We start from the raw sequence: 22,306 nt of genomic DNA on the forward strand, positions 1-22,306 counted from the left end.
GGTTCTCTGGGTTGTCCTTTCGATTCGTGGGTGCAAAGTGCAAACGAGTGGCCTTCTGTTTTGTTTCCTCTTCTCTGTCCTGCCATTAGACTGAAATTTCTTCTTCTTTGTTCCTTGATTCTTATGGTTGGGGACTTGGGACCCTTGAATCATAGCGCGCGTGTCATGTAACTCTGATTTGGTTCTCGCCCTTACGTACTTAACCGATCGGGGTCTTCTTCTCGCCATTGCTTCCTCCATGCCATGCCGTTTGTTGGTGCGTTTCATTTTCATGAAATTGTTGTGTTGTTTTTTTTGGTTTGGGCATTTGAGGAGAACCCATCTCGGATTCTTCCTTCGATTGTGAATTTTTGATTGTTCAAAGTTGTCGCAGTACTGTCATATCGGGCAACCTTGTTTTGCATCCATTCGCTTTCTTTTTTCTTCTTCCTTAGGTTGATTACTTCTTGTCTCTTTTATGGTGCAAGGACTTATTATCTGGTTTTGATTTTCATCCATTCTTTTCTGTGTCGATGGCCTAAAAATTTGATCAGCAGGTTTGTTTTATGTGTCAAAGGTCATACGTGCGTTTGTTTTTATTTTTTTTTCTCAGTACACATGTATCTGTTTCGGCATGTCTCCACATAAATTTTCTGGGTCCTTCCCTAGTCCCTTTATGCATCATCGTGATAGTATCGCTGTGTCGGAACTTCTTGGATTTAGTATACTTTTGGGGTTGTACCCTGTAGTAGATTTAGTTCTTGTGCGAGAATCGGGCTTATCATTATTACCTCAATCTTATTGTTCTTGTACATTGTTTCTAGTATGCCTACGCAACTTACTCATTTTGTGGTTTTCCTTTTCTTGAAGGATTTTAATTCATTGGAGTGATACCCGTTCCCCTTATTCTCATCGCTTCCCATTTTCATTTAACTGAAGAACAAGGAAAAAGGAAAATAAAGGAGAAAGGAGACATGGTGATCATAGAACCTGTTTCCGAAGGCAAGGACGACTGTGTTGAGAAAGTTAAGGGGAAAGGAGACATGGTGACCATAGAACCTGTTTCCGAAGGCGAGGATGACCGTGTTGAGAAAGTTAAAGATGACGGCAGTTCCTCTTTGGTAGTGGAAGAAAAAGGTAAAGATGCTGAGGGATATGAAACTGCTAGCGAAGGTGAAGAGGAGCGAGATGAAAAGTCTGGATCGCATCCTGCTGATGACACTTATGAAGATGCACTGACAGATGAACAGCTTAAAGAGGTTATCATCAGTTTTTTGCATCCTAATTTCTTGTTGGTTAGATTTTTTTTCCTTTTCGACATAGTTCTCAATTACTGTACTTGTTAGTTCTCAATTATTGTACTTGAGGAGTTGTTAAAGTTACAACTTAGTTGTTTATCAATTCTGTAAACTTTGTGCTCGGCTGCTCGCAAGCTATATGCCATGCTGTTGCCTGTGAATGTGTGACCTGGAACTCATGATAAACATCAAACGCTTTATGGTCTTATTAGCTGAATCCTTCACCTCTTAATGGAGATACAAATCAAATATGGCCACTTATTCTAGTGGAGTTTTATGGTTTTGTTGCTGCCTATCTTTTGTAAGTGCTCTATATATATGTCCAATCCCCCATGTGTAAATGTATACATTATGAGTTTTATTACTGTGAAGTGTGAACCCAGGGTGTGGTTTTTGTATTCATACTTCTTCTTGCTTTCCAAGAGGTTCTCTGATTCTCATTTTGCATAAAATCACAGATAATGCACAAATATAGTCCAGAATTTGTAACAGTGAGTACTCAATTAAACGCATATATCAGAGCAGCCTACGGTTTATAGTTTTGAATAGTGAAGTTGCTTCATGGGCTACATTCTAGTAGAATACAAGATATGGTTGCATGCAGAGATGATCCTTCTATACCCCGATTCCATTGATACACTTGATGGAACCAAGAAACGTGTTTTTGGACATTCTACTCTAGGAAGGTAGCGGTCTTGTAGTGCCATAGTTATTTTAATAAAAGTTAGTTTCTTAAGCTTTTCATGTAGATGATTGATCTGCTTAAAGAAAGTACCCAACTGGAATATTGATGGCCTTTATACTAGAATCCTGGAAGCTTATTTTTTAAATTTAAAATGCTGAAGGCATCACCAATTTGGTCATTAGATTAATCTATTTGCCCAATATGAGTAGCTGCTATTATATCCTTTCCTTTTGCATTTTGCACATTCATCAAATGGTCTCCTCAATGATGACCAACTTTTTTTTGTTGCGATGTGCAACTCTTGGAAGTTCACCAGGCTTTCAGTTCATGCCATGTCAAATGGAAGTTGCAACTATCTAAATCATAAAATCGCATCTTGTAACCTGCTTTGACAATTGGATCTTAGTTAGCTCTTTACCCTTTTGTTTTGTATTTTTTTTTCCATCATTATGATATCATTTTTATATACATTCTTTTCCATCGTTACCATACCAATTTCGTATGATCTGTAGTTTTGTTCTGTTTGGTACTTCTGTTTACAAGGAGAACTGATGAATATTAGTATAGCATTTACCCCTCAGAATTGACAGGTTTTTGCTTTGTCTTTTTTGTCTCCCTTTTATTTTTGATAGTATGAGAATCACGGCATTTATGGACTGCATCTTGTACATGTGGCTCTGATTGTGCTGTATCTCAGCGCCAATTAATAATTTCATTGAGTGCTGGTTTTCCCATCTTTCAACAAATTCTGCAGTGAAGAATTTTCTTTTTAACTTGGGGTTTATGACATTCTGCTCTCTAGGAATCCATTTTCCTGATGATGCTTTTATGTTATTTTATATGATTTGACTCACACTTGATTTCCAAATTGTGCACTCTATTTGGCACAACTTTTATCCCTTAATATACCAGATGGCTGATGCTTCTCACCTCTTTTATTCCAGAAGTTGGTGAAAACTTAGCAAAACAAAAAGAATCACCGAAATTATATGAATTAAACAAAATTCTCTGATGGGTGCTTCTGAAAAATGTCTTTTCCTTTTTCTAGTACCAGATAAAAAAAAAAAAATCTGTCCTAATGGTTGGTTCTACTATCTGATCCAGAGAGCTTTGTCTCAAGCAAATGACGTGAAAGCTGAAGGTAATAAGTTATTTAGTTCTGGCAGCTATGAAGATGCACTGTCACAGTATGCCCATGCCTTGGAACTTGCCCCTGAAGGACCTCTATCAACTGAAATTCGTTCAATTTGCCATGCAAATCGTGCCATCTGCTTTTCAAAATTGGTATGTTGGCCCTAAAAGTTTATGCACTAACCATGGAGTTTTTTTCCCTTCAGATAGTGGTGATACATTAACTTTTCAATTTAGTTTTCTGTATGCACTAGACTATGAGTGCACTGCAACTGAGTTCTTATACCTGTACGTATTTTCTTTTACTCATGTCTCAAAAATGATCTTCAATTTTGGGGTCGACAAGTCATGATATCAAATTTACTAGGATACCCACCATATGCGTTTGCAAATCTTTTTGCTATATGGATTCTGAAGATGACAAAGTTTTCTTGCTTGTTTGCATGGTTCATATGCAGTTGAAATGTATCTTTCTACATTATGTTACTTGCAACTGTGTTCTAGTCAGACAGCTCTACTTTATTGACATCACATGTTTTAGAAAGTTGCTTTTTTGGGGGGAAATATATAAGTTACTCAATATTTTGTAAAGCAGAAATGCAAAAGAAGAGGATAGTCGCCAGAAAAGTAGGTTTGGAGTCTTTGGACATCTTATATCCCTGGTGGTCAATGAGGAGAGATTTGGGTTACATGTTTTATTGCAAATAATCTCTCCTTTTGTTTGTTTTGTATCAACAAATGAAAGGAATGTAGGCTCTTTTTCCAGCCAGAAAAGACCTCCAAGCTCCTCTTTCCACATTAACTTAAAAGGGAAGGGTCTGAGTATCGGTGTCCTGGTCCTTTTGTTACTTTAAAAGCTTTTGAGGTTTAAATTTTATTTCAAATAAAAATGTAAATCTCCCTGTCCCTTAGAGACGAAGGCATTGCATTAGGAGATCTATCTTCAGTAGACAATTGGCCTCCTTTTCTTATTGGTTTCATTCTTGTTGCCCATTTATGAGCTAATAAGTGCTTTGTATTCCATATTTTCTAGTCTTCACTTGGACTCGTTTTGGCTATTAGTCAAATTTGAAGCTCATGTCCATCTAAATACTTGTTAGGGGAAATACAAAGAAACTGTAAGTGAATGCACGAAAGCTCTGGAGTTGAATCCATCATATCTCAAAGCTTTGACTAGAAGAGCAGATGCAAATGAAAAGCTTGAGAACTACGAAGACGCTATTGCAGGTACGTTGATTCATAAATCAACTTTTTCAAGTATGAAATACTTGACCATCACATCAGACTTGGTGCATGCTGATTAAGTAGTTGGTGAACTTTTATTAATGAGCTTTTCATGATTCTGTCATGAAATATCTTGAAAATAAACTAAGTGACCCTTTTTCTTTTTTTATTTAAATTTCTTTCTAGACATCAAGAAGATTTTAGAGATAGAGCCCTCAAATGACAGTGCTAGAAGGTCCTTACAACGTTTAGAGCCATTGGCTGCTGAAAAGAGAGAAAGGTTGAAAGAAGAAATGATGGGTAAGATCTAATAATCACGTCTATGCAATATTTTCTTCTTTCAAATTGCTTTTAGACCTATTCCGTATGCTTTTATGGCTTTGCCTCCTTGTTGGCTTTAAGCAGATTATTTTAGATGTTCTTTTTTTTAATGTTTTTCTCCTGGAGGAAGTAAGCTGTGTGAAGATCAGGAGCTTTATGTAGCAACCTAGCTTTTTAATTTATTAGGTTTGCACGTGCTTTCACCTTGTTTAGTGTTCACTTTGAAACTTGTTACGGTAAAAACTTATTGCAATCTCAGCTGCTTTCTACATGTTCACTGAGGCTACATGTTTTCAGTTTGGTTAGAGTCAATCATCGAATGGTCTGCTCTTATAAAACCTAATAGGACTTTCTTTGGAAAGACATAACAGAATAATTATCAGAAAGCTTTTAGCTTCTGGAGGAATATCTAAAACACCTGGACAACCAACATGAATATATATCTTGTGTCCTTTGTCCATCTTAGTTCTTAGATGAACATTAGCATGTTTGCCGGCTCTAGATGGTGGCTGGAACACCTATTTTACGCCTTCCTTTGAAGCTAGGCAAGAGGACTATTCTGGTCTGCTACTTATAGAATTTTTCCTTCTTTAGAAGTTCACCGAGGAAATTAGTCAAGGAATGTGCATTTAAGATTTGATTAACAAGCTCAAGTTTAAAGGTATCATGACACTTTCATATTTGTCAGTATTAATGGTATTGAAACTTTATAAAGTCTATTGACGACCTGGTAAACGTGCTAGTTCCATAGAATGTCTCATGCTTTCATCAGGCATTATGAAGTTCATCCTTTTTTTGAACTTGGTGTTCGCGATAGTGATGATTGATACATAGTTATTCATGTCATAAAATTTATCCATAACACATTCTCTAGGAGTTTGTTGTAGATTGGTAAACCCATTGTCTGCTTGCAGCTTTCTAATAGCTAATAGCTTGACATAAATTTTCTCAGTCTTATATATGTTCCATTTGATCTTGTGATTTAATTATGCTGACTCCGAGTGCTTTTGGACTGCTTTGGAATTGGTCCCTTGTTTTCCTTGCTATTATTATATTGATTTTCATGATTGCTTGAACTAGAATAAAATCTCTCTCTTTCTCTCTCTCTCTTTCTCTCACGCTTACTTGGACATGCACTCGAGCATGCTTGGTGAGGACTAATTCCAGTGATACAGGCACTTAAGAATTACACATCAATGTGAAAATAGGTTGTAAGCAATCTCGTTCTGTGCCAATTGCAGGAAAGCTGAAGGATCTTGGCAATTCTGTCTTAGGGCGGTTTGGCATGAGCTTGGACAACTTTAAGGCTGTCAAAGACCCTAATACCGGATCTTACTCCATTTCGTTTCAACGCTAAAATTTGTCCCAAATGAAGAGCATGAGATGGTTATATCATAAATAAATGTAACTGAGATGAACAAATTTTTTGTTAATTCACTATTTTGAAGATGTGCCTATTTTGTATTTTGGGTGTTGGCGACGTACTGGAAGGATGTGTGCTGCTGAAAATGCGCTTGCAAATGATGGTATCAACTCAATTGTCCCTATTAAAGTGTTCAAGTGAGGCTGAAGTTTTGATGGTGAATATATCCCTAATACCAGTGGTAGAGCCTTTGCCACTCGAGTATATGATGTAGTGTTTATTTAGGACAACTTTGGTGTTAATAGTGTTTTCACTTATCTGAAAAATGATTCTGTGAAAACTATTCACGAACCTCCCAAGTCAAGTCGGTCAGATATCATTCCAGGTCTTATTATCGATTGATAAATCATTACTTATTTTTATTTCTTCATTTTTTAGCCATTTGATCTTTCTTAAACATTTTACTTTTATGTCTGTGTTTGCTGTCTTCTCCTTGTTACCAAATCTGTTTACATAACTTGAAACATATGGCAAAAGTATTTATTTGTTTCATTATATTCACCTAAATTTTTCTTGTACCTATTCTTTATAGTTATTTTCTACGGAATCTATGCATTTTGGGTCCTTTTTTGTTGAATCTACGAATTTCCGATTCTTTCTGTTTAATTTCAAGCTGGAATAGGTTTGTGGTAAGGGAAAGCCATCCTTCTCTTCTCTTGCTCACCGGCCACCATCTCAGTCATGCACTTCATAGCAATTAATACATCGTCTAACATTATAATAATATGAAAAGTAACAAAGATTTGAATTATGGCGCTCTGTCTATTTGTAAAAAAGTTCATAAATTAGTTAGATTATTAGAATAAGATGATTTCTTTAGCATGTAATATGATTTTGCTCATCAAATCGGGGTGTTTCTCGTAAGTTTCCTTGCCAACATCTCCCTAAAAAGCAGTTGTTAACATCAATCTGATTGTGATGAAAAAAATAATAGTAAAGTTTACATCTCTTTCAAGTTTTAGATCGAACAAGGTCATTTAATTTTTGGGAAAGACCATCTGCCTTACAAAAGTATCATATTCCACGTATTCCCTGCTAAAAGGCAGGACATGAAACAAAACAAAGGTGTTTTGTCTATCGATGGTAAACATTCAGGACCACCTGCAAGAAGAATGGCACTACAGCATGGGGTCCCACCATACGTTTTAAAAAATAATTACTAGGATGTGATTCAGATATATTTAATAGATAGCCGCTTTAGATTTTCATTTCATTATTCTAAAATTTAAAGATCTAATTTTCATATTGTAGTCCTACAATATCATATTTTCATCGAAACGTTTTACATAATCTGACGCAAACACAGCTTTTTTTTGTTAAAATCATGCTTTGATTTGTAACTTCTAAAAGCAAAATCCTGATTTTCTAACCCATCAAAAGTTTTGATACACTCAACTGTTCGCTTTTCATGCCCTTGATTTTCGAAACTTGTTATTTTTTATTTAACTGTGTAAATACATATATCAAATTATTTTGAGATCCATTCACTTCAACGGATGATTTTATGGCAGTATTAAGCACACCATCGAATCCCCCCCCCCCCCTTCTCTTCCTCTCTCTCTCTCTCTCTCACATACCGCCGAATTATACCTATTCAACCACGCTTTTTTTTCTCTGCAAAAATAACTTAGAAAATGAGCTATCAAATCTGTATTATCTTCGAAAATGTAATGCATACAATTGATTTTTTTTCAAAAAATCAACGTTAACTGCAATAGTTATAGGTTTTCACATAGATTTTAAACAAAATCACAGCCTAAACTTTTCCAGTTATTTCAGGTTCATAATCATTATCAGAAAAACCATGTTCCAAGTGTATGTTGTTAACATATAAATCACAATCAACGCATCTGGGCTGGTTTCATGCGAGTACGCCGGTGCATGGGTGTCTACATCGGCCGATATGCAACCACGCATGGCTATAGGGCCCCATTATCGGGTGAGTGGGAGGTTTCGACCTGGCTGGTAAGTAAGCTGCGGACACACGCACACACACACACGGAGAGAGAGAGAGAGAGAGAGAAAGAGAGATACTAATCTGGGACAGGACATCAAAAATAATTTACAGAAAACAATTCCGAACAGGAGAAAGCCGGCATATTACAAGTTCTCTCTCAGTAAAACTAAGAACCTAGAATACTCATGGAATACGATTGGCTTTCAAAATGCCTTGATGGTGAAATGGTAGTAGTTACATCGACCAGACTTCTCATGCTCTTCATAAGATGGAATGCACCCTCTAGAGCACATAAACCATCGAATGCTTCTGGATCGTAACCTGATGTCAGTTCCTTGCAACCACAAGGCCGGCACCCATCAGCACCGATTTGGTGTCCAAGAATGACGATTCACTTGAGGAGCTGGAGAGGGGAAATTTGCTTTGATATGAAGCGTCCAATGCCGTGAAAACTGTTCTTCCAGCGCAGACAGTGCCCCGCCACAAAGTGAGACTGTAGATCTCCAAAAATCTTGTGGCGTTCAGTGGAAGGCCAGGCATTTTGCTATGTGAGCACTGGGGTTGCGTTCGGGATATTACTAGAGGGCTGCTGCATGCATAAAAGCAAGGATTTCAGGAACACGATAGTCAACAGGAATCAAAAGGAAAATGATTCAGGATTAAGCCATGTTTGGAAGAACTTATGGTGATATATGCTACCGTATGCCAAAAATATAAGAATGGAAAGCTCATTTTGCTGCATGAAAGTTCCTTGCAATGAAAAGTTTGCTGGGAGCTAGACTACATGAATGTTACTTTATATACACAAGCCCTGCAAGAATTTCCACATTCCATCCACCTCAAATCTGTTTATTTTTCCACTCAATCAAACGTGACACGGTGACTGGGAACTATTAATTCAATGACAAATACGAAAGATTTATCGTATTCGATATTTTGGTGCATACTTATACTGCAAAAGCAAACTGACATTACTGAGAATTTGCATCGGCGACAAGTCTACAACTAAGTTGATGCTTTCTCTTTTTGGGGCTGTTTCAGAGTAGATCAACTAGCCCCACCCAGGCACTACCAGGGACATCGTGCCCACATACTGGCCAATGCTCTTACTTGCTTTAATGATAATAAAAGGCCATATTTTAAAGCCGTAAATTGATTACATCAAGAATGTTACTAAACAGTAATTAACCAAAACCAAAAAAGAAAAAAAAGCAAGGAAGAAAGGAAAAGGAAAAAACCATAGACGAATCTCTGTCTTACTTGCAAGGGCCCCACCACTTGGGTTCCTGTTTTTGTGGACAAAGGTTTGGATATGCAACTTATTTTACTTGTATCATATTGATGTTTTCCTTATTGGGGATGTCAAAGCTTTTCCCAGAGTTCTTCTTAATTTACAAACCATCTTTTAATTTTAAAACAATTTTTTTTCTAAACTTCTTTAAAACGGCCTCAGAATACCCTGCCCATCTGCATCATCACATAATATGGAAATCGCCATCTCACATTTGTTTGCAGATACAAGTCAATGACATGTACCAGCAATTGACATGTGTTTGTGTGTATGCAGACAGGATACTGTTTGTTTTTATTATCCCATTTAATTGAAGAGAGCAGTGTACATCACATTTATCCAGATTTAATCCACATGACCCACAGGACTGTTGGCAAAGTTACCGGAAAGGGGACTATAGATCAATGGTTGTCAAACAAAACCCCAGCAAATCCTCGGAATGCAAGATCCATATTTCAGATTAGGTATTGGTGAAGTTATAAATGATAACCAGGCAGGAGCATATGCACAAAACTGAAGCAGTTACTCCCTTAACTCAAAGCTTGTCCTACAGGAAACCATACGACTGCCTTGGTTTTATCTACATTTGTTTCGAAAATTTGAATTTTCTGATCAAGTTTCCAGATCACCATAGTAGTATTTACGGGATTCTTTTACTAAATTTGAATGCAAGTCAATTAGTTCATTTGTCTCTACCATAGGGATAGCATACCTCCTTAGTGAAATGGTTAAGCAGCATAAAAGGCTCCACCTCCCGAATTCCTCCATTTTCTTCGAAAATTCTTACCATATCCTGCAAGATTTCACATACATCCTAGAGCTTAGTTTTCTGCAGGTGGTAGTGAAAGTGAATCATGAATCATTTGAAGAATAGCATGATATTGTCACAGAAACAGATACTGATAGTGAGTAGAATAGCAGCAGAAGTATCCTGTAGATGAATTTAAACCTATGTCACATGGATGTGAATAAGGGTGTGAAAATACTTGGATAATATGAAAAAAACAAGCATTAGGTTGCAGACATGATTGCACACCCACACACAAGCAGCACAACTACAATGCTACACCCTTCACCTTTCATGGATCCAATTCCGAAGAGGGAAAACTAATATTTCCTCTTGTTTCATGTAGCTTATTTATTTTTTATGTTACAGATTAACTCCACATGCTCTGGACTACTTTTGAAGTGATCCCATATTCATGTTTGTGAATCACTGTCCTTTCGTGAGACCAAAATTATTCATGTCAGGAGGTGATTAAACCCCAGGACATGGTATATAAATTAAAGGACATCCATACAGTTTCATTAAGCATTTAATCAATGCTTTAAAACCCAATGACTTGGGACCTTGTCAAGTATCGACTTGTGGCTTGGTGGGTAAACTCAATTACTTGGGGTGAGTTTGTTGTCTATTGTTTTAAATAAAAATAATTATAATTTGTTACTTAAAACAGAAAAATTGTAGAATGACCACCTCACTTGCATAATTCAGATAGAAATCAAATTAACATCAACTGAAGCTATGATTAAGTTATACTTACTCATGTAATAACAAAGAAACTGGACCATTAAGCTACTCGATAGTAGCAGACTTCAACATTATTGAGTGTCAAGTATCAATATATTAGTGGAAAACAACTACACAACCCAAATAAACATTAAAGACAAGATAGCATCCATTACCAAATTTTGGCACAGTAAGATGAGTTTTGGGGGAGTCTATCCAAGTTAATAAAACCAAATCCTCTTACTAGGTTGACCCTAAAGGGGCCAAGCCATCGAGTTGACTCAGTAATTTTTTAAACATCGAATTTAATGGACAGGTCAACAGAAATAATAGTGAATGCTACCTTAAGATATCATGAGTGCAGAACCACTGTGTCTCTCTCCCTACACATACATGTGTATGGAAAGAACAAGAATATTGTCCCAAGTCCAAATACTTAAAAGTTAAAACGGTTTTAGATCATCATAAATTGTTGTATATTAATTCTAAATGGTGAGGTATTGATAATAAAGGTTCAAATGGAAAATGCAAGTCAATGTAATATTAGTAATCAATATGAACAACTGGACAAGCTAAAATTAATGACGAAGAATTGACTCTCCAACACTAGTTTGACTATGTCTGTGCAATATCATAGTTATCCAAGAATGTGACGTGTCAACGAAGGATACACATGCAAATGAAGTGTCGATGTGCCAAAGGTTCAAACAGGCTGAACTTGCAAAAAGGTGATATTTTTTACTCTACATAACAAAATGGAATCATAAAATGACAAAAAAAAAAGAACCATTATGTGGAGCACAAACTATAATCTCGTCTAACGGAAAAAGAGCTTGAAGCCTTGAATCAAACCTTTTGTCAATGTACAAATAATATGGATACAGATCCGATCCTTCGTTTGACAAAGCTTGGACCTTTTTGTGGCATTTTTTCCACAATCAAATCTCAGGATTAAAATCAGATATGCTCTAACATGCACATAATAGGCATTTGGTTTGTGGAACAAACATCTCGCTGGCAACATGTTGGTTCACGGTATTTGTAGGGCCCATGCACAGAATCAAATGGTGGACAAAGGAAAATGTGGTTAGTGTATCCCACGCATTGCAGATACTTTTTTCTCTTCTACAGTCTTCTTCATCTTTGTTTTCCTGTATCCACTATTTTTCCTCTGTTGGTTTCCACTTCTTTCCTATTTGTTTAATGGCAAGGAGCTTTCTTTCAGTTGCTACTTCCAGAGGTTCTGATGGCTTATGTCAAAGGCCCCACAGGTGGCATCCTCTTCTTTCAACACTTATTCATCTTCCATTGACTTCGTTTTCTTCTACCCACATTCTTCAACTGATTTTTCTTCACGTTTAAATATGTTTGTTTTTGTTAAGAAGCTAAACTCCAGCATCTGGCAAGCCCAGCTTCAGCAGCCATCTTTTAACAATGTCCAGTTAAAAATTTCTCTTCTTCTACCTCATCTCATCTGTGAGGTTTTTCTGTTACTCATGCAAGCCGCATTTCCGCCAAGAAGTTCTCTCTCTCTCTCTCTCTCTCTCGTTATTCAAGTTCTACCCAACTTGCAAAATCACCTGTAATTTAACAAGGACTTCAGGAACTACAGCCCCCTCAGAAGATAAAAGACCCCTTTCAGATTTCAAGCTTCAAAGATGAGGCATTTCATCTTGAAGAGCACTAACTCCTTGTAAATCAGATTACAAACGAGAAATAAAATACACAAAAAAATAAGCTTCGTCCCATAAGAGCCTGGTACTAGAACCAATAGTACTGTAAATGATGACATGAACCTAATTATAACGAGATTTCAACCCAGAAAGAAAGCATGAAATCAAATTACATAATACTATGATGTCTAATTTAGATTGTATAATTATTATTTACAAAAAAGAGGCTAAATTGTCTAGCTTCACAAGGTTGAAATGCATGGACAAAGAAAGGCTTCATCAAGGAGTAGAACGTACCATCCCCGACAACATCTCATACTCAAGCAACTGCTCCACAAAAATTTCAAGTACTCTATGGTTCTTCTGGAGCATCTGCTTTGCCTTCTCATAGGCAGAATAATATAACTGAACAAGTAAATAATAAATAGGATCACTTTTACAATATATCTGGATAGAACATTGATAGGGACAGAAATTCAATTTTCAATATCTATATTGAGTAACTATAAATTACCTTCTCAACCTTAGCTGCCATCTCATATTCATGACTATCTCCCATGCTTAGAGTAAAGCTCTGTGCAAATTGTATCAGAAGACAATTACCAAAAGATAATAAACAGTGAACCTAAAAACTTTATCTCACGTGGCAATTCAAGAGAATATTATTTTTGTGAAAAATCAAGCAAATTGCTGACATTTGGAATATTTCAACGTGATGCATGTAAAGAATCCTTTTGATGTCATCAACCAATGCAACTTGGAAACTTGGATTCAGAGAGGTTTAGTGTCATTCTGCAGATTTATTTATGCCACAAGGATTTATCATTTTGGTCACGTCTCCATGGTTACAGACACATGATTTTCGTCACATTCCCTGTTGATGCACTTGATAGTGCAGACCTGTGGATTCTGCACCAACACATTTTGTTGATACTTGACAATCTGTTAGCAGGTTCACAGTTTTCCTATAACAATGATTTTCAAGTATGTAAAGTGTAAAAAAGAAGAAATTTATCGTTTTATTAAGAGAACTGTTTCTCTTGTCTTGTCATTTGCCTTCATCTCTATCACTCGTTTTTCGCATAGAGCTCACTTATTACTTTGGTTTCTCAACAATATTTAAAAGAAATTGTTGTTCAACCCCCTAATTGGTTGCCCAGTAGCTCTGTGGTAGTTAAATTTATTCTAGATACTAACTCTTTGACTGGTATCTTTCAGAACAAACTTCCATAAGTAGTGGAGTTGACAAACAACTTTTTTTACTGTATCTGTCCACCAACACCTTCTGTCCATTCTCCCATGCATGGACATTACTACCTTTCATCACACTCTTCCTTCTGCCACTTCACCATAGTTTGCAATTTCTTCTTGACCTTTCCCCCATTCACCTTCTTCTCTGTTGTGTTTAGGAGATTTTAACCTTGACACAACCTGCAAGTCCAGAGCTCATTATAGCAATAATTTCACAAAAATATGGTAATGACCAGGCTTGCAAAAAACCCATTTTCCCCTTCTCCCCTTATCCCGCTTAAAAGTGGAAACACAATTTTAATGTTTTCCAGTGAAGGATTTCTTTTTTGCTATATACATTTGGCTGTAGACCTATAGCCCCCAACTAACTAGCACTTGTTTCAACATCCTACATGCTGGACGCATGTAACAGTGCTAGTTAGTTGGTTAGTCTTGGATGAGAGGACAGGTTTAATTTTGGGCTCAAAAAGTGGGCAAAAACAGTACCTGTCAACAGGTGAACTATAGATAAGCCAGTACACTTGTTTCAGCATCCTACATGCTGGACGCATGTCACAGCGCTAGTTAGTTGGTTAGTGTTGGATGAGAAGATAGGTTTAATTTTGGGCTCAAAGTTGGCAAAATCAATACCAGTCAATAGGTGAACTATAAATAGGCCAATAGGCTGGAGACAGTTTGGGGTCATTAGGTCAGAGTTCAGACCTGAGTTGGAGACAAGAAGTCCAACCTATACTAGTCAATAGCGGAGCCAAGCCAATGAATGGAGTCAAGTTGAAATCAGTTCCAAGTCAATGGGTTGAACCTGTGCAAGCTAATAACCACGCTTCGATGAGTCAAGAGTTCTGCACCTGCCTTTGTCAATGTTAGAATATATTGTAATGGGGAACCGGGTCCATATCTGGACCCGGTCCTATGGGGCACGGATACCGAGGTGGGCTCGGTATCCTAGGCGGCACTCTTTCTCTCCCTCCTATATATTCTTCACTTACATGTAATTGTTAAGTTAAGTGAATGTGATTTTCTCTCTCCTAGGGTTGCGGTTTGCCCCTAGGTCAGAGCTCCCCCGTGGTTTTTCACCTCTTTCTGAGGTTTTCCACGTATACTGTGTGTGTTTTCTCTACTCTCTCCTTGTGGTTCGTGTTTCTACATGGTATCAGAGCCACCGCGTGTGAGATCGTTGGTGTGCAAGTAGTGTTTTTCCGCCGTTCACGTGCTGCCCCCGTTGCCGTTTCCAGCACCGCTGCCGACACTGTTCCCAGCGCCGCTGCCGTCGTTGTTTCTACTGCTGTCGCCGTCCAGGAACGCTGCCGCCGTCCGGCACCGCCGTCGTCATCGTTCCCAGTGCCGTTCTGCCCTGCCCTGCTGCCGTCGCCGGTGTGGATCTCTTCTTTGCTGCCGCCGTTCCCAGCGTCGTCCTGCCCTGCCCTGCTGCCGTCGCCGCTCCCAGCGTCGCCGTCGTTATCAGCGCTGCCCTGCCCTGCTGCCGTCACAGGTCCCAGCGCCGCCGTCGACTGGTTTTTTTCTCCGCTGCCCTCTTCTTCCGCGTCGCCGCCGGCTGTCTTGTTTTCGCCGCTGGCCAGTTGTGACCTTATTTGGGGATTGCCATGGCTGACGCAGTGATTTCCAAGCTTGATGATGCCCTGGACACGGGCAGCAATACCAAGGGTGAGAACTTGCCTGTTCATGTCACCTCCATTCGGCTGAACAAGGATAACTATCTCTCGTGGTCTGCTGCCCTAGAAATCGGCATTACTAGTCGTGGTCGCCTGCACTATATCACTGGGGAGAAGCCTCCACCTTCAAAAACTGATTCGCAATGGCCGACCTGGGCTTTGGAAGATAGTCAGGTTAAAGTATGGATTATTAGTTCGGTTTCCGCAGATATTCAGCCTTTGATCTTGCGTAAATCGACTGCATATGATATGTGGACTGTTCTTGCACGTATGTATGGTCGTAAAAAACGTGTTTTACGTGCATATCAAATCAAACGGAGCATATATGCTCTTAAACAGGGTGATTTATCTGTTGCCTCCTTCTATGCCGCCCTGAAGACCAAATGGGAGGAACTTGACTATCATGTGAATGATGACTGGAAATGTGGTGTAGATCATGCCCTGTATTGGGAAAAGGAATGGATGGACCGCACCTTTATCTTCCTTGGAGGCCTGCGTGATGAGTTTGAAACCATTCGGAGCCAGATTCTTAACTGTGATGAGATTCCTGGAATCGAAGAGGTATATGCTCGTATTGAGTCTGAGGAGCAACGGCGCCAGATTATGCATATTGACTCCCATCAGGGGAGCTCTCCAGCAGCCTTTGTGAGCCATACTTCAGGGACAGGGCAGCGTCCTACTCGCCGATGCAGCCATTGCAACAAAGTGGGTCATTCTGTTGATTTTTGTTGGGACCTTCATCCTGAGAAGCGTCTCGTCCGAGGTCGTCCTCCTCCTCATCGCCGTGCTCCTTCTGTGCCCGAGCCTAGTCCAGGGTCGACCAATGTTGCAAAATCCAAGCTCTCCTCAGATCAACTTAGAGAGTTGCAAGCATACATTAGTCGTTTGTCTACCCAGGATGATGCTTCTACTTCTGAGGGGGCTAAGTTAGCCCAGGCCCTAGTTGCTACTAGTGATCAAGGTAATTCCTCCCTCGGTGATTGGATTGTTGACAGTGGGGCCACTCATCATATGACAGGGGACCCTACGATGTTTCAAGAGTACAGGTTGACCTCTGGGCAGCAGCGTGTGGCTATGGCTGATGGTTCCTCTATCTCTGTGGCTGGAAAAGGGAGTTTATCATTACTGAACAAATATTGTCTTCATAATGCCCTACATGTTCCCAACATTCCTGTCAATTTGTTATCTGTCAGCAGTATTACCAAAGAGTTAAACTGTAATCTAATTTTCTCTGCTGATCGTTGTTTACTGCAGGACTTGGGGACGGGGCAGAAGATTGGGATTGGTTCGGTTATTGATGGTCTCTACAGACTGCCCGTACAAGTTGCTTCTGCTTTGATTTCAGCCACCAGTGGACAGTTGCCTGGCATGAAGGACAGATCCATCATTATGCGTTGGCACGAGAGACTTGGTCATCTTCCATTCCCGTTGCTTAAAAAGTTGTTTCCTAGGATGTTTCATTCTGTTTCTTTGGACACCTTCGCCTGTGAAGTGTGTCAGTTGTCTAAACATGTTAGGGCCTCGTACCCTATTTCATTCAATAAAGCCGACCGTCCTTTTGCTTTGGTTCATTCTGATGTTTGGGGTCCTTCGGGAGTACCCACTTGTCGTGGCTTTCACTATTTCATGACTCTTATTGATGACTACTCCCGGTGTACGTTCGTGTATCTGTTGAAAGAACGTAGTGAAGTTCCCGACATTGTCAAAAACTTTGTGGCATTTGTTGAAACTCAATTCCAGACCCCTGTTCAGACCCTTCGTACTGACAATGCTCGAGAGTATGTCTCCCAATCCCTTGATGACTTCCTGCGAAGCAAGGGTATTATACATGAAACATCCTGTAGCTACACACCTCCTCAAAATGGTGTGGCTGAAAGGAAGAACCGTCATTTGTTAAATGTCACCCGGGCCATTATGTTTCAACGCCATGTCCCTAAGCGGTACTGGGGTGATGCACTTCTCACTAGTGCTCATCTCATTAACCGTATGCCTACTCGTGTGTTGAATGGTCATTCCCCTTATTCTGTTTTGTGGCCTACTCAGAATCCCTGGCCTTTGACCCCTCGAGTGTTTGGGTGTGTTTGCTTTGTCCATGATCATAGTCCCACTCTCAAGAAACTTGATCCCTGGTCCATCAAAGCGGTCTTTTTGGGGTATTCCTCCACTCAGAAGGGATACAAGTGTGTTGACCCTAGCACTTCCAGAGTATATGTCTCCAGGGATGTTACCTTTCATGAACATGTGGCATACTTCCCTGCGACTCCTCTTCAGGGGGAGTGTCTAGGTGACAGAAGGGAAGAGTATTCTTCGCATCAGTTGATTCAGTTCATGGATTTCTTGGATTATACAGTTAGTTCTCCAAGTGTGGAAGACGTTGTCAGGAAGGACAGAGACAATCAGATGGAGGGGGGCCCTGTGGAAGAACAGTCTCGAGGTCACTTATTTGGTCAGGTTTACAGCAGGAAGAAGAAGGATGTGATGGAAGATGTCGATGTTGCCAATCCCAATCTTCCCAATCTTGTGACCTCCCCGGATGATCCAAGTCCAATGAATGAAGAACTTCCCATAGCCCTGCGCAAGGGCACCAGGTCATGTACTTCTCATCCTATTCAGAGATTTGTTTCATATGCTAAACTCAGCAAAGACTACAAGTGCTTTGTTACCTCTTTATCTATGGCTGTTATTCCCAGGTCAGCGGAAGATGCCAGGAAGGATCCTAAATGGCTACAGGCCATGACAGAGGAGATGGACGCCCTGGAAAAGAACAGTACGTGGGAGGTTGTTGACATCCCCAAGGAAACTCACTTAGTTGGTTCCAAGTGGGTGTTTAATGTGAAGTACAAACCTGATGGCACAGTAGAACGCTATAAAGCCCGCCTTGTTGCTAAAGGGTTTAGCCAGAAATACGGGATTGACTATCTTGAGACGTTTGCTCCCGTGGCGAAACTGAAGACCGTAAGGGTCATCCTAGCTCTTGCAGTGCAGAAGAAGTGGAGCATGGACCAACTTGATGTCAAGAACGCCTTCTTGAATGGTCACCTTGAGGAAGAAGTCTATATGAGCATGCCGCCTGGATATGCTCGGAACGGGAAGTGTTGCTATCTCAAGAAAGCTTTGTATGGTCTCAAGCAGTCCCCTAGAGCGTGGTTTGAAAGACTAAGGGTTGTAATGAAGACTAATGGGTATAAACAGGGAAATGGTGATCACACCCTCTTCATCAAGCAGAGAAATGGTCTGGTGAGCCTTCTACTTGTATATGTTGATGATATGATTGTCACAGGTGACGACGAGGGGGAAAAAAGGAAGATGAAAAAAACGTTAGCTGCAGAATTCGATCTCAAAGATCTGGGCAAACTAAGGTATTTCTTGGGAATTGAGATCGCGCGATCTGAGACTGGGCTTGTTATGAGCCAAAGAAAATACACTTTGGATCTTCTAAAAGAGACAGGTAAACTGGGATGCAGGCCCTTTCTTACCCCAATGGAGTCTGGCACAAGGATAAGTATCAAATCTGGGACTATCTTGGATGAGGAAGGAAAAGGGAGGTATCAGCGGCTGGTTGGTAAACTTATTTATCTCACTCTTACTCGCCCAGATATTACGTATGCTGTGGGTGTGTTAAGTCAGTTTATGCATGCCCCTACTGATTGTCATTGGAAAAGTGCTGAAAGAGTATTGGGATACTTAAAGAATGACCCAGGGAAAGGATTGCTCTACACTCGGCAAGATCGACTAAGTATTGAAGGATACTCTGATGCCGACTGGGCAGGATGCACAGATACTAGGAGGTCTACCACAGGATACTGCATCTTTCTTGGAGGTAACCTTGTGGTCTGGAGAAGTAAGCGACAAGAAGTTTGTTCCAGGTCCAGTGCTGAGGCTGAATACAGGGCGGTTGCTATGGGGGTTACAGAGATGCTATGGCTCAAAATTCTTTTAGCAGATATTGGGGTTAAAATGGAAGAGAAGATGAGGATGTATTGTGACAACAAGTCTGCTATTAACCTGGCAAATAATCCGGTCATGCACGACAGGACTAAACATGTGGAGATCGATCGCCACTTCATACGGGAACGCATAGATTCAAAGGAGTTGATTCTGCCCTATATGAAGTCTGAAGATCAAGTTGCAGATGTCTTAACTAAGTCTTTATGTACATCTCAGTTTGAGAAAAATGTTAGCAAGCTTGGCATGTTTGACATGTATGCCAAGCTTGAGGGGGAGTGTTAGAATATATTGTAATGGGGAACCGGGTCCATATCTGGACCCGGTCCTATGGGGCACGGATACCGAGGTGGGCTCGGTATCCTAGGCGGCACTCTTTCTCTCCCTCCTATATATTCTTCACTTACATGTAATTGTTAAGTTAAGTGAATGTGATTTTCTCTCTCCTAGGGTTGCGGTTTGCCCCTAGGTCAGAGCTCCCCCGTGGTTTTTCACCTCTTTCTGAGGTTTTCCACGTATACTGTGTGTGTTTTCTCTACTCTCTCCTTGTGGTTCGTGTTTCTACAGTCAAAGGTTGGAATTTGACAGTTATAGGTTTGAATGTACTTAGTCAATGGGTGAAGGTACTCAATGTTGACAAGACTTGTGTCTGCCACTCCAGAAGCCTCCACACTTATTTGGTATCTAAAACCTGATTCCTTGAAATGCCAAAACAACCAGAAAACCAAAAGGAATTTTCAAATACTTTCAACCCTTGACAACTCCAAATCCATGTATTGGCAAAACATAGCAACCACATTCCGCCTCCAATGCTTGGTTCCTAAACACAGCCTTGAAAGTTGATAAAAGAAAGGCCTCCAGAAGCAGAGATAGAGGGCACTGCTTAATCTATATTGAGGCAAGAAAGGATATGTATGTTAATCCGTTACTTTATTTTGAAAAAGACAAATTTCCTTAAGATGAAGACATGCCAGATTAGTAGAAATTCATGGCTAATCTCAGAAAGGTATTTTGTCAAGGGTGCAGGTGTGGGCTCAGAAACGGGTTGGGTTTGAATAACTTGGGTGCAGTTTGAATAACTTGGGTGCAGGATATATAGGATGGATTCAATAGACCCTTCTGGGAACTGGTTCCACCACAGCACCCCACCCCCCATGAAAAACTCACACTTTGTCGCCTACTCTTCTCTTCCCCCCACTTGTTATTATCACTAAGATCATAAAAGGAAGGAAATCATAAAAACCAATACACACACACACACAGAGGTTAAACTAATTTCTTAAAAAATTACAAGTCATCCACCAAACAAAAACATAATTCATTTATGAGATTAAACTAATAAATTTATGAATTTATAACTCACTTAACATCAAACTTGAGACAGTCTCGTGCATATATGCAGTTAATCGCACTTGTCAGGATTAACAATTGAATTTGGTGAGTCGGATCGGCACCAGCACCCAGTGCGGATACAACACCGGTGCAGCAACCTCCTTAAGTGTCAGTATAACATGGATTTTATTTACCAAGAAAGGTGCACTTATAATAATCTGATTCCTAAATCCAAGCTATATATGTATTTCATTAATGAAATTATTTGCATGCTCCCTAAAATTGAAGTAAATTCATATAGGCAGAAAAAAATTACATTTAAATAACCTGTAATTGTCATTCACCACCGATTGGAGAATGATATATTAAAGAATAAGAAACTAATCCACAACAAATCCCAAAGAAAAAAACTAGCACTTAGGCATAGATACCGAGTTGCTACAAAAGTAGATTGTCGGATTGTCATCTGGACCCCATCCATACTGAACCACCATTCTAGTGGCTATCTGTAGCAAACAGAAAATGTACCATTAGGTAGCTCTCATCATATTCAATTTTTAGACATAGAAAGTTCAAAAAAGTCTAACCCTTAGTCGAAAATGCTATTAAATTCTTAGATGACAAAAAAGAAAAGAAAAAAGTGAAATGCTTTTTTAACCTCCTGTGCCTGCTGTAGTTCAGATGATGACAAATAATTTTCCTCACCAAAGGGAAGTAAGATTTGAGCAGCAACATATGAACCAAAGCAAAATACAAGTTTTTTCTCAAGGTAAACTCTCGTTTCAACATTTCCAGTTCTTGGCCCTTCACTTTTTGCCTTTGTAATCTTTGTGCACCCTATTCCCTAAAGAGAAAAAGTATCAAGTCAGACATGCAAAAATGTCAGAATTATATCAAATTAAGGAAATCTTGAATCACAAGCAAGCGAAGGTATATTGTCATCAACAATAACAAATTGAATAGAAAAAGTCCAACTTGTGACAGCAATTTCCATGAATAGCTTTTGAATGGAACATGCTCTTAATTCTCCAAACTGAAACTTGTACACCATTGTCTCATGGTCCGAGACCTTTTTTTTCCGTTTTTTTTTTCCAATCAAAGGTAACTGATAGGATAAGTAATTTATCAACAATGGTTGATCCTTCAGCTGCTTCCCCAACTTAAAGCAAATTGAACCTCTAAAAGCAATATAATATAGTGCAGAATAGCCAATAAAAAAAATTTGCCACCTGGAGAGGAACACGCCACTTTATCTATTGTTGAAATTAGAAAGTTTATGTTTAAGTTTGGTAGTTTTCTGATTATTTAAAAGTGTTAAATACTTATAGTAGTCGGGTGGAGGCTTTCTGAAATATTAGAAAGTTGAAATAGGTCCACTTAATTATTGTCCTATGTTTAGTGGACTATTTTTGTAAATTGGTAACACACCCTAGCCTCACATTAATATGAGGTTAGGGTTACGTGCAGAAATAAGAAAAAATTTCCTTTCTCTCTCTCGTCCTCTCAATTTCTCCCTCTATCTCTCTCACCCCTTCTTCTTCCAATAGTCATTTTTTATCCTAGTTCATGTTCTTTTCAGGACTTACAAACTGGGAAGATGATTGATGGCGGCC

At 39.4% G+C, this 22,306-nt stretch overlaps 2 protein-coding genes across 5 annotated transcripts in view; one reads left to right on the top strand and one right to left on the bottom strand.

The window, feature by feature from the left end:
• LOC116255138 (uncharacterized) lies at positions 1–6,102 on the top strand. 2 transcript variants are annotated; one of them, XM_031630897.2, is made up of 6 exons: positions 1–256; positions 919–1,238; positions 3,067–3,246; positions 4,194–4,320; positions 4,504–4,617; positions 5,880–6,102. In XM_031630897.2, the coding sequence occupies exons 1-6, from the start codon at positions 244–246 to the stop codon at positions 5,993–5,995; spliced, it is 870 nt and encodes a 289-aa protein (XP_031486757.1). In that variant the 5' UTR covers positions 1–243; the 3' UTR covers positions 5,996–6,102. The 2 variants fall into 2 exon arrangements, with proteins under 2 accessions (XP_031486757.1, XP_031486759.1); XM_031630899.2 differs by having other exon boundaries at positions 2–256; positions 850–1,238.
• A 1,988-nt stretch (positions 6,103–8,090) lies between these two features.
• Positions 8,091–22,306, bottom strand: part of LOC116254000 (probable inactive ATP-dependent zinc metalloprotease FTSHI 5, chloroplastic) — a 35,344-nt gene continuing 21,128 nt past the window's right edge. For 2 of the 3 annotated variants that reach the window (XM_031629013.2, XM_031629011.2), the window contains 6 exons: positions 21,352–21,537; positions 21,125–21,199; positions 13,007–13,066; positions 12,790–12,897; positions 10,022–10,102; positions 8,091–8,607 (listed from right to left, as the gene is read on the bottom strand). In XM_031629013.2, the coding sequence (XP_031484873.1) occupies positions 8,563–8,607; positions 10,022–10,102; positions 12,790–12,897; positions 13,007–13,066; positions 21,125–21,199; positions 21,352–21,537 (555 nt within the window). In that variant the 3' untranslated portion in view covers positions 8,091–8,562. The remainder of the gene's footprint in view (positions 8,608–10,021; positions 10,103–12,789; positions 12,898–13,006; positions 13,067–21,124; positions 21,200–21,351; positions 21,538–22,306) is intronic. The other variant, XM_031629012.2, reaches the window with a different exon arrangement.

This window comes from Nymphaea colorata, chromosome 5 (assembly GCF_008831285.2).
Source record: "Nymphaea colorata isolate Beijing-Zhang1983 chromosome 5, ASM883128v2, whole genome shotgun sequence".
NCBI lineage: Eukaryota > Viridiplantae > Streptophyta > Magnoliopsida > Nymphaeales > Nymphaeaceae > Nymphaea > Nymphaea colorata.